We start from the raw sequence: 12,004 nt of genomic DNA, 5'->3' as shown, positions 1-12,004 counted from the left end.
GGGGCGGACGCTCTAACCACTTTAGGCACCAGAGCTGAGAGAGAGAGAGAGAGAGAGAGAGAGAGTATGTAAAACTGTTTAGAAACTGGTTTTGTGCTTGACATAGTTTTGTTTCCCATGTCCCAGTTTCAGGAATCATCTAAAAAATATGTTTTTCCCCAAATTACGTTTTTAATTATCTTTTTTTAAAATTTCTTTGGTTGAAAATACAACACAATTTTTCATGTAATATTTTGAAGGTACTCAACATTTTAAAATGTCATAATATTTAGACCTCTCTTAAAAAGTATTGTTTTCTCTTCGAAGAAAGTTGAGCAATTTCCTCATATATGCAATATAACTCCACTGTTTTGCTTTAAAGACTATAATATTTGATTCAGGTGATTCGGGTCCACACGTATTCTCGTCAACGGCGGGTAGTGGCGGTGACACTGGAGGAAATAAACCGGAAGTTGGGTCATTACAGTATACCTGTGGATTATCGTTTGAAGTTTTGCGTCAAGAAAGGGTCTGCATGGAAAGGTATGCAAATGTGACGGCAGATATAATATTAATTGCATCAGTTTTAAATTATTCTAATTTGATATTTAAAAATAGTTTTATTTAATTTTACAGATAATTACTTTTGAAAATTAGTCGTAATTTTTTGTTATAACTTTCTTCGCTTACTAATATATCGCTGTTAAGAAATCCTAGACCCCAGTTTATGAAGTCAACATAAGTCTCATAGTAAAGTAGTGGTTGTTCAGGCAGAAAACACGAATACAGGGTGTTAATTTACAGTGCATTTCACTGGTAGAACTGAAACAAATACATTTTCTCCCACGGTTAATCGCTCCTGCTTCGTTTTCAACGTGTTTCAACCTGAATAGTTTTAATATTGTTAAGATAGGGCACACGAAAACACAGCGAATATGGCAGATTAAGTTACGTAAATGCTGCTATTGACATTTCCTTAAAATAGGTCAGCGAATATATAGTCAGAGTTACATATGACCTATCCAAAATGAAACTTACAATGAAACAGAAACTTTGACGATAACAAAAAATATAATATATGACAACCGAAATAAAGAGAACTTAATAGATTAGAGAGTACATATAAACGAATAAAGTAGAGAATGAATCATTGCAGTATGGTACACAACACCTTGTGTTTGACTACGTCAGACTGTAATGTGTTATTGTCAGACTGTAATGTTTCATTGTCAGACTGTAATGCTTCATTGTTAGACTGTAATGATTCGTTGTCAGACTGTAATATTTCATTGTTAGACTGTAATGCTTCATTGTCAGACTGTAATGTTTCATTGTCAGACTGTAATGCTTCATTGAAGAACCATTATTTGGTTCAATTCTACTATCATAATGTACAATTATATACCTTCAAATATGTGAATATTCTGCCGTCATTGGAAACAGGGTATATCTCACTGAAAAAGACCCTAGGAATCTTGACTTATCAATATTTCTATCAATATGATTACACTACAGTAAGCAAGACAAGATCGTATGGTCTCTAAGTAGTGAGACAATGATATAACGCTGCAAAGGAATAAGGCTGCAAATGTACGTTGATAATAAGTTTCTGCTTTTTCACACAATTATTAAAAATAAATTTTTCATTTTGAATGAATATATATATATATATATATATATATATATATATATATATATATATATATATATATATATATATATATATTGTAGAGAAGCTGGGTAAAGGGCTGCACAGTATACGAGTCAAAAGGGTCCATGGTAATCTTATTTCGAATAGTCCCTTGTTTTAATGCTGACCTATAATTTAATGAAAACCATGCGTCTAAACTCTGCTTCCCTTCATTACTGCATAATATGTACGTTTTTCACATGCTATTACCAGGCGAACGAGGCATCCGCCTTGGGCCCTGCACTTTCAAGAAATCAACTCCGCAATGCAGTTCTTTTGCTTCGGGCCCAGCACTCATCGCTTGCTGCCTTGGGCCCCTCATGATGCCTTGGGTCCCGCACATCATAGAGCCGGGCCTGGCTATAACAGCACGGCTTGTACTGAACACCCTCTCAAATCCCTCATCTCTTTATTTCTCCCGTCATGCACCAATCTTACTCTACCGGTATCCGCCAACCTAACTTAGACCACATTTGCAATGCCCTGCACTAAGTTTGCCCGTTATGTTGCCCACTGATTCTTAAAGACATCGATGTCCTAATGAACTTTTGAAACAGTAAATGGGTGTGCACTGTGTCCACTACACGTTTGGTTTCCCATCATAACGCCTTGAAAACGTTTAAGTTTTGATACCGGAAATTACACGGGTCTCTTGCAAAGTTTAAACTTCCATGATAACATGGCGCTCATCCAAGAAAACGTACAGGTTTTATTTCCTTATTGGATTCCTTACCGTAAATCATAATAAAATAACTGTTTCAACTATGATGAAATCTATAAATGAATAAGAGTTCATAACGTACTCTCTATATGTGATCTATAACGTATTCCCTATATGTGATATATAATTACTCTCTATATGTAATATATAATGTACACCCTAAATGCGATTTATACTTCAAGATCCGTTTTCACCCGATTTCATCGGACTGTGTTGTTCATAAGACTGCGCTCGAAATTCATTGAGGATATTAAAAGAGATTCAGTGAAAATAAATTTAATTGTGTCAATTTTTTTAATAAGGTTACCTTTGATATATAATGTTTTTTTTAAAATTATTGTTACATACTGGTCATCCTATGCCTTTAGCTTTATTATATTGCTAATTTAAAGAGTGTACGTTGCATTTGTATAGTGCTAAACGAACTAACTTAATTTTATACGTATTGCCGACAGGGAATTCTTCCATCGTTTGCTGAGCATAACTACGAATAATTAAAACGCAAACATGGATGGAGAAATACATTTGGAATAGTTAACTATCCAAGGAAATAGCAACGAAAATTTCTAAAACCTTCATTGATTGATCCTAATCTGCTACGATCTGGTGTGATGAAATCTCTTGATCTACTCATTGTTCGCTCATCTATAAAAAAAATAATCCATATCAAATAAATTTGAGAAGTATAACTGAGTTCATTGAGACATGCAATCTTCAATTTTTTGTTTTCTTTTGGTGCAGAGAATAAAAGCTTTTCACTGAGCGAAATAATCGAGAAAAACAAACTTCCAGTTGAGGTTCAGTTCGCCAACGAAGAGAACGTTACTGTTGGGTCAAGATCAATTAATACCAGCCGCTTTCCCGCGCTCAGACTTACTCACACGTTTGAGGAAATGTACTTGCTGGGGAATTTCATAAATAGTGGTAAAACAATTATTAGATTGTAATGTGTAGTTAATTACTTGCTAACTTATTTGAAATATTCATTCTTACTGCATTTCATTTCTTTCCAATTACAGATTATTCACTCATTCATTCACCCAACCACCTCTCTGTATACATGTTGCACTATCCAAAGTGAATCCTTCACGGGATCTTTTTTTAAATACTGACAACTACCATTGAGAATCGAAATTAGTTGTAACTGTACTGTGGAGCTGTATATATAAGGACAATGATTAATAGTGAAGATTACAACCAACGGCAGAAATAGTTGCAAGAACCTGTATGGATTTTACTGACTACGCGATATAGTCAAACCGTCATTAATCTTTGTTTAATGGTTAGTTGACAATTCATAGGTCGCCAGTAACCTAGATCATTGCTTTTGGTATGCGATAAGAGGAGCTGAAGATTGGTCTGTTACATTAGTTTGAACCAACATTTCTGTAGTTATAGCCCAGCAAAATAAAACACTTGTGGATACAGAAATCATTATATTCAAACTACTGGATACAGAAATCATTATATTCAAACTACTGGATACAGAAATCATTATATTCAAACTACTGGATACAGAAATCATTATATTCAAACTACTGGCTTTGCAATACAGTTGAGGAAACCTATTTTAAAAGACAATATTAAAGTGTACGATATATGTATGTATGTATGGATGGATGGATATATATAAATCTTAAATTCAAGGCCTGACCTTGTTAGAAGATAGCGAATTTTTCCATTAGAAAAAATGTTCCAGAAAATACTATTGCCTCCTAGGTCTGGTAGTAATAAATATCAATATTGTGTATCTTACTATTGGTGCATGACTGGATTGCATATGAGTTATAAATAGTTGTTTACAAGTTTTAAATATTAATGATAAAACCTATTGACAAGGTTTGGGGTAGTTTCGCATTGGATGGTTGAATCGGATGGCTTCTGTTGAGACTTCGGTATGTATTGTAAAATATGTTGCGTTCGAGGTATTCCGATCGAGTAGGAAAATATTGTGATATAGAGCCATATTGTGTACATTATGACGAATAAGTGGACACATAATTCATTCATTGTGCTAATGTATTTATGCTGTGTTTAGATATAATTTGAAAGGGATTTTTTTTTTATTATCCATTGGATTTACAACGTGCTCCTTGAATCTGGACTAAAATATTCTGTTCTATTTATGTGAATTCATTCAAGAATTTTCAGTGTCATTGTGATAAATCAAGATTGTTGACAATTGAACACATTCATTTATAGTGGTATATCAGCACATTGGAAAACCTGGGATTCATTCAGAACAATTTCTTTTGGACTTGTGAGAGGTGTTATGTATATTTGATTTAATTATATCTGATTTAATATATATTTATTTCAATTTAATTGTTTGTCAGTTTTATTTTTTTTATTTTTCATTACATGATATTGTAATGTAAATTTAGTCTGTAGAGATGGTACTTTTTTTTAGAAAATAGTTTGATCTTGACTGTTAGTTTATAAACACCAGATGTTGATCTAAATCCTGACCTTGTTTCAGAATTTGTAGCAACCTTCGTAAACAATTTCTATTTTATTTTAAAATGATTGGTTGTTTCCAAGGTCAAGGTGGGACTTTGTCTTTAAGATATAAACAATTTTTAAAATTTTTATATTTCTTAGAGTAAAAATGATTGGTTTTCGTCAGGGTCACATTGGGTAAACGTAACAAGTACTTGCTTCTATAAACTTCCAGAAGATGAATACGTGACACTTGTTTACATTATAGAAAGCCCATATAACCCATGTTTTGGAGAAATTACCTCAGTAGAAACTGGGCTGTTAAACTGTTAGTTGTATGGTGTGCTGTTTGGAGTTATTTCAAATTACTTGGATTCAGAAATCAAAGGCTTATGAAAAAGAAAGAACTATTCTAGTCCTTTCAAGTAGGAATGTTTGGAAAAAGAAATCCAGTATTTGCTGGAGAATTATGCAAGAGAACCACATAAAAGTAACTGGAGTTCATCAAGTATTCTTGTGCTGCAACCATATGATACATTGCGCATGCGTCCTGACTATAGAGAAGTGAAGAGTGTGACCAAAACAGGTTCATGTGCAGTGCCAAGCATAAATGTCTGTCAAATATTTAAAATGTATGTTGATGCAAGTGGTGTTGGGCTTAGTGGAATATTGATTCAACAAGATGAAAACGGCGCAGATCGTCCAGTGTACTATTTTTCTATAAATAAGATCTAAGCAAGCACCAGAGAAATTATTACACGATCAAGAAGTAATGTTTGGCTTTGATATTGGCTTTGCAACACAATGAGATAGTTCTGCTCTGTCTCCAGTTATTATGATCAGTCATCACTCCACCCCTTACTTTCATTAGCAAAATGAAACACCAAAATCAGAGATTGCTGTGACAGTTTCATGTTGCAAGAATGATGTTACAGGAATGCAACGATGATATTTGACATATCAATGGGAAAGACTATCTGATTACAAATAGACTATCACCTGTGTAGACGTACTATCTTGCTTTATGTATAGTTTGTGTCATTCATATGTCATCTTCATAGGAAATTATAATATCATATGCATATTTGTCTAGTTAGCACATGAAAGCTTTATTGTCTAAATCTTTCGTTTACATTATGAGGGACTGAGGGTTTACCTGACTGTTGTCATGGTTATGGTGAGAAAGAATGGTTACGAGAATTTAACTTGCAGGACTGATCTGGCTAACGAATTGGATAATCGTTCCATTAAAAATGATTAATTTTTCAGATAATAATTGTGGGTCATATGTCAGAAGACTAGGGAAATAATTATTTATTTATGTTTCATATCAGGTTTTTGGAATCTGTGATCAGAGATTTTAATTGTATTCAGATATATTTGAGAGGTTATTATTTAAATTATTCATTGAAATAACAAAGTGCTGAGTTGAACTTTTTGGACTAAAACACTACTTTGCGTTTATTGATAATTGATTCACATACGTTATGGACTATATCAACGCATTACATTAAAAATATTGGCATATCAACAACTTGAAGACTATTGGTGCATCAGCATATTTAAGATTACAGGAATTCATTTTTAACATTCTATATATTTGGAATTATGATACATCATTTCAGTTTATTTGGGATTTAATTTACAATACTGTGTCGTTTGTTTTTTCACTTTGTATTCTAGGGAAATCAATTGTTTGTTGCATTTTACTAAACTTGTCAGTTTCACTTATTTATGTCACCTCCTTTAAAGCCAAAGATATATATATATATATATATATATATATATATATATATATATATATATATATATATATATATTGAACATGCGACTTTTCTTATATATATATATATATATATATATATATATATATATATATATATATATATATATATATATATATATATATATATATATCATCACCTTCACAGGGGTCATGGATCCACGTTATGTCCCAATCCCGTTATACCTCAAAGACCTTCGAGTATCCCTTATAACGGGAATAAAGGGGAGATCAAGAGAACATTGGAAATCGTTTCAAGATGAGCTAACTTCAATTGCGAACACAGCGCTCAGATATGACGTGAATTACGGAAAAGAAGGTACGATGAGTAAACGAATAATATAATCGCAACGTCCAATAGGCTGTTTCGCATACTAGTATATTTATAAATATTTTGCACAAGTTATCGTACAGAAAAATATAAATATACGCTTAAGATTTTATACTGAGAGAGAGAGAGAGAGAGAGAGAGAGAGAGTTGCCTTGACCGATAAGTAGATAAAAAAGAATTATAACAAAAAATGACTTGTTGGCATTAAACCTCTTCAATCTAAACGAACATTTTTTGTTGTATAGTTTAAATATAAACTTTTAGTATTCTCTTATTTTAAAGGACTTTGGTTTTCTTACTTCAGTACACTTAACCACTCCGGTGGCCTAGTGGTTAGAGTGTCCGCTTCGGATGCGATAGGTGCAGGGTTCGAACCCCGGCCAGGTTATACAAAAGACTTATAAAAATAGTACGAACAGTTGCCTCGCTAGACGCTCAGCATAAAGAGGTTAGAGTTAGGACTGGTCGGCCTGGTGTCAGGATAATATGGCTGGGTGGGACATGATGCTACATGTGTGCGGCATGATGTCCCTGTGTTTGAAATCACTATAAACTGCCACACTGCAAATATCGTATATATATATGACTGAAAAATTGTTGAAACTACGTTAAAAATCCAAACCATACACACGCACACACTAAACCTATAATAACGCTTGCTGAATCATAAGACATAGGAGCCTTACTAAACTGTGCATTTCCTTTGTAGACATTGCAATCTATTCTGATGCTGTAGGACACGACGCTCTCTACGAGGAGCTTCAACCGAATTTATACGCAGACCCATTTGAATTCTTCCGATATCAAGTAATAAATCCGTCTTATGCCTTAGAAGATGGAAATATCCCGTCATCGACGTTCATGAAAGAAGATCTGGCGAAATCGACACCTACGATAAAAAAGTCCCCAGCCGTGCCAGAGAAACCAAAGAAAAGTTCAGATAACCCTTATTCATCAATGCCTGTGAATATTCCTCCTGCTCTTCCAGCCAGAAATCCAGAAACTCCGAAAATGAATGTTGCCCAACGTGAACAATTACTTCCGACCTGTGTAAGAGAGGTAACTCCAAAGACTTTAGACGACGCTCTTCCGGACGATATTGAGCAGTACATGATTAAAGATGTGAGTGAGGCACTGAGGCGTCTGAAGTTAGAAAAGTATATACCCGAGTTTACAAACCAAATGATCGATGGAAGAATGTTGCGAGCACTGGACGAGACCGTTCTCAGGGAGGACTTCCAATTCACAAGAATCGAGGCTCTGCGACTTGTGAACTTTGCGAAAGACGGTCATATTCCCACGTAGGGCTAATATTCTCTTATGCTTCTGTATATTGAATGATATTAACTTTTAATGTTTTAGCAAATGTAGTTATAATTTAAATTACTGACTGGATGACAGTTTTGCTTCATCAAATTATTTCATATTGTAGTTGCGTTGTGGGACATGCAAGGAATCCCATAAGTAATGCAAGGTATTACATAAGTAATTCAAGGTATTACATAAGTAACATAAGGAATTCCATAAGTAATGCAAGGTATTGCATAAGTAATGCAAGGTATTACATAAATAACGTAAGGAATTCCATAAGTAATGCAAAGTATTACATAAGTAATGCAAGGCAGTGCATGAGTAATGCAAGGAATTCCATAGGTAATGCAAGATACTACATAAGAAATGCAAGGAATTATGTAAGTAATGCAAGGTATTTCATACGTAATGTATGGAATTTCATAAGTGATGCAAGGTATTGCATCAGTAATGCAAGGTTTTACATAAGTAATACAAGGTATTACATGAGCAACGCAAGGAATTCCGTAAGTAATGCAGGGTGTTACATAAGTAATGCAAGGTGTTACATAAGTAATGCAAGGTGTTACATAAGTAATGCAAGGTGTTACATAAGTAATGCAGGGTGTTACATAAGTAATGCAAGGTATTACATAAGCAATGCAAGAGTTATGATGCAAAAAACAACACATACGCCGAAAATTATAGAGATCCTCAGTTTTCCTCTAATATTTCAACACACTTTACCACCAGTAATCATTTTGCTTTCATGCCCATAGATATTGTGCATGGTGACATGAATAGACTCATAATTTTTTTTTAATTGGATTTATAAGTTGGATACTTTGTATCCTAATGGCTTTAATGCCAGTGCACTATATAAATTTTACATTTTTTTAAATATTGATATATTGTATATCCTTTATAACAATATAATTATATGTATTACTGTTTGTCTCTATTTTATTCTAGTATAAGCAATGCAAAGAATCCCATAAGTTATGCAAGGTATTGCATAAGTAATGCAAGGTATTAGTAATGCAAGGGATTCCATAAATAACGCAAGGTATTACATAAACAATGGAAGTAATTCCATAAGTAATGCAAGGTATTACAGAAGTAATGCAAGGAATTCCATAAGTAATGCCAGGTTTTACATGAGTAATGCAAGGTATTACAGAAGTAATGCAAGCTATTACATAACAAGATTTTTTCATCTCTATGTAAGACTTACTTGACAAACATTTCGCACCATCTCTTCTCTAGTTGCTTAGCAATTCTATCTCTCGGCATTGTTTAATATCAATGTTAAGAGTCTGAATGTAGATATTTTAAAAAAATCAATTATTTGTCATACAACATTGACATGCAAAGACTGGACCTCACAAGATAAAATGTTTCTGCCCCTTTCGACACGTGGATTATTTAGATGCAATGAAAGTAAATGTCATATACATAAGTAATTTGTCATGTCAGATTTAATAGGTACCTTTACATAGTGGATGCGTGTATGGGCATTGGAAGTGAATAGGGAGGGCTATACTATTGCATGGTATAATATACATCCTCTGGTGTTTGCGTTTACATTGTCAAATTATTAATATTATTAATTTCAAACATTATACATAAAAGCTGGTACATAATTTACTTTCACTGAATTTATCTTGGTCTATAATTTGCTGTAATGAACGAAAAATTGGCAACATGGACACCGAACGAATCTTAAATTTTTCACAACCAAGCTTGATACTCTCTAAACTCTGTTAGAATAAGATTGCAGCAGAAAGGTCAGAAGTGATTTGAGGCTATTTATTCAGTATTGGTCATTATATTAAGAACATGGAAGCATGGAAATTTCAGGCTCGTCTTAACTTGGGATGCTTTACCACAAGACGACGTTTTCAAAGATGTAACTATAGCAAAAGTATCATAACTCTGTCTTGGGTCTTTGACCTTGACCTTGACCTTAAGGTTTTGGCAGACAAGGTTTCAGTCACACTTGGCCTGGTATCTAAGTGTAACAACAATGTTGAAGTTAATTGATAAGGATTATTTAAAGAATTTGAAACCATTTTTTTCTCTTTAATGCTATCAAGAAAGTAGTATCACAATGAATTGCTTGTATGATTATATTACTTAACGATAATTAAACTGGTTTTGTGGTTTAGAAATCTGGGAAATCTAAGATGCAGTATTTTACACAGAAAAACTTAACATTCCAGGACTAACTACAGAATAACTTTTAGAAAATCCCCGACTTTGTGAAATGAAACTTTTTTTTAAAGAACTAAATGTTTTCAAGTTTTGTAATCCACTTACCAGATATATTGCACAATTTTATCACGCTGTAAAATCCCGTTTAAATGTTTTCATATTTGTTGGGATGCAAGCAAAGTGGTTCATTTCACCTTATGTATTTTGTATTCTGTGCAGAATACTGCCGTTAAGGATTAAAAAGAATGAAGATAACAGATCTTATATACATAAAAATGAATTTATAGTATAACAGTGTGCTGATGATGTCAGATTGTTCTAGATGGATCTAAAAGAGGCCTTAAGAATACAGAGCTAACATTAAACTTCTACACGAAAATCTCTAACCTTAATGTAAACACGGATGAAAAAAGGAATATGGATAGAAAGCATAAAAATTAGTAATAATCACTATTTGCATATTAAGTACCAGCTGGGTGGATAACACTTTCCAGATATTAGATATAATCTTTTCCTCACATTTATTCACACAATAAATCCTAATTATGGTCCTTAATTAAATGAAATCACAATAATATTGACTCAGTCTCGTTCTGGTAAACTTAATTCGCATATTAATAAATTTAATAAATCTCTCAGAATAGTTACGAAACCAAAACAAATAAACAGCGTACTGTAAAGGTGATTGTGGTAAGGGTCATTTGACAAGGTCAAAATAAATTTAACAAGCAACACATATGAACAAGCAAGACTTGCAATGATTGAATTAAACATTTCATATTTTCCATTAAAATATATTGGGTCAGAAAAATATTAAAAAAGCCATGCAAATGTAATACATTACTGTTTCACTGTTTAAATTTTCTATGGAATAAGTTCGATTGGTATAAATCGTATAGAAAGGAACATAGATGTTGATAAAAATATTCGCAAAATGGTTTTATTTCTCATACCATATTATCTTAAAAGTTTATTCGAATGACTAAAATTGTTTTTTTTTTTGTAACATTTTCATGCTGTGTTCTAATGTACCCTGAATAAAGTTAAGTCAAGCCATCTGTAATGTTTTAGCAACAGATGTTCTGATAAAGATATACTGTTTATAAATGATAATACATAACTCCTTTTATGACAAAAAGTAAATACAATGTTGGGAAAAAATATTTTGCAATATGCAAGAGTAATTAACTAATGAAACTAAACAATAATCGATTAAATATGAAATACCAATATTGATATTGCCTCAACTCGTTATAATAGATATAACATCTTGAATAGTTAGAAATATCTTGATGATATAGATATAAAAAAAAAACAATTACCAGAAACTTGAGCACAACTGAATCAACCAAATCATTTTGATTCCACAACACATTTTGCCATAACATAAAATTGTATGAATATCTAGTTTAATGTGGTTTGGGTATAAATTACTATATAGAGGTCTTGCAACAAAATATTTACTGAAGAATAAAGCTACAATATTAAATAATAATAAAGTTGTTTACGCACATATTTATCTGATACATTAAACCATCTCTTTTGGGATTATGCTAT

At 32.7% G+C, this 12,004-nt stretch overlaps 1 protein-coding gene across 1 annotated transcript in view; it reads left to right on the top strand.

The window, feature by feature from the left end:
* LOC149783242 (uncharacterized) overlaps nt 1–12,004 on the top strand; it is an 80,250-nt gene that overhangs the window by 13,468 nt on the left and 54,778 nt on the right. Inside the window, exons 3-8 of the mRNA XM_089933355.1 lie at nt 381–522; nt 1,711–1,758; nt 3,132–3,314; nt 6,761–6,931; nt 7,653–8,247; nt 9,206–9,262. Coding sequence (XP_089789481.1) covers nt 381–522; nt 1,711–1,758; nt 3,132–3,314; nt 6,761–6,931; nt 7,653–8,247; nt 9,206–9,262 — 1,196 coding nt within the window. The remainder of the gene's footprint in view (nt 1–380; nt 523–1,710; nt 1,759–3,131; nt 3,315–6,760; nt 6,932–7,652; nt 8,248–9,205; nt 9,263–12,004) is intronic.

This window comes from Sinohyriopsis cumingii, chromosome 14 (assembly GCF_028554795.1).
Source record: "Sinohyriopsis cumingii isolate HCF-2022 chromosome 14, ASM2855479v2, whole genome shotgun sequence".
NCBI classification, from domain to species: Eukaryota; Metazoa; Mollusca; class Bivalvia; order Unionida; family Unionidae; genus Sinohyriopsis; species Sinohyriopsis cumingii.
This window is presented reverse-complemented; position numbering and strand designations above follow the sequence as displayed.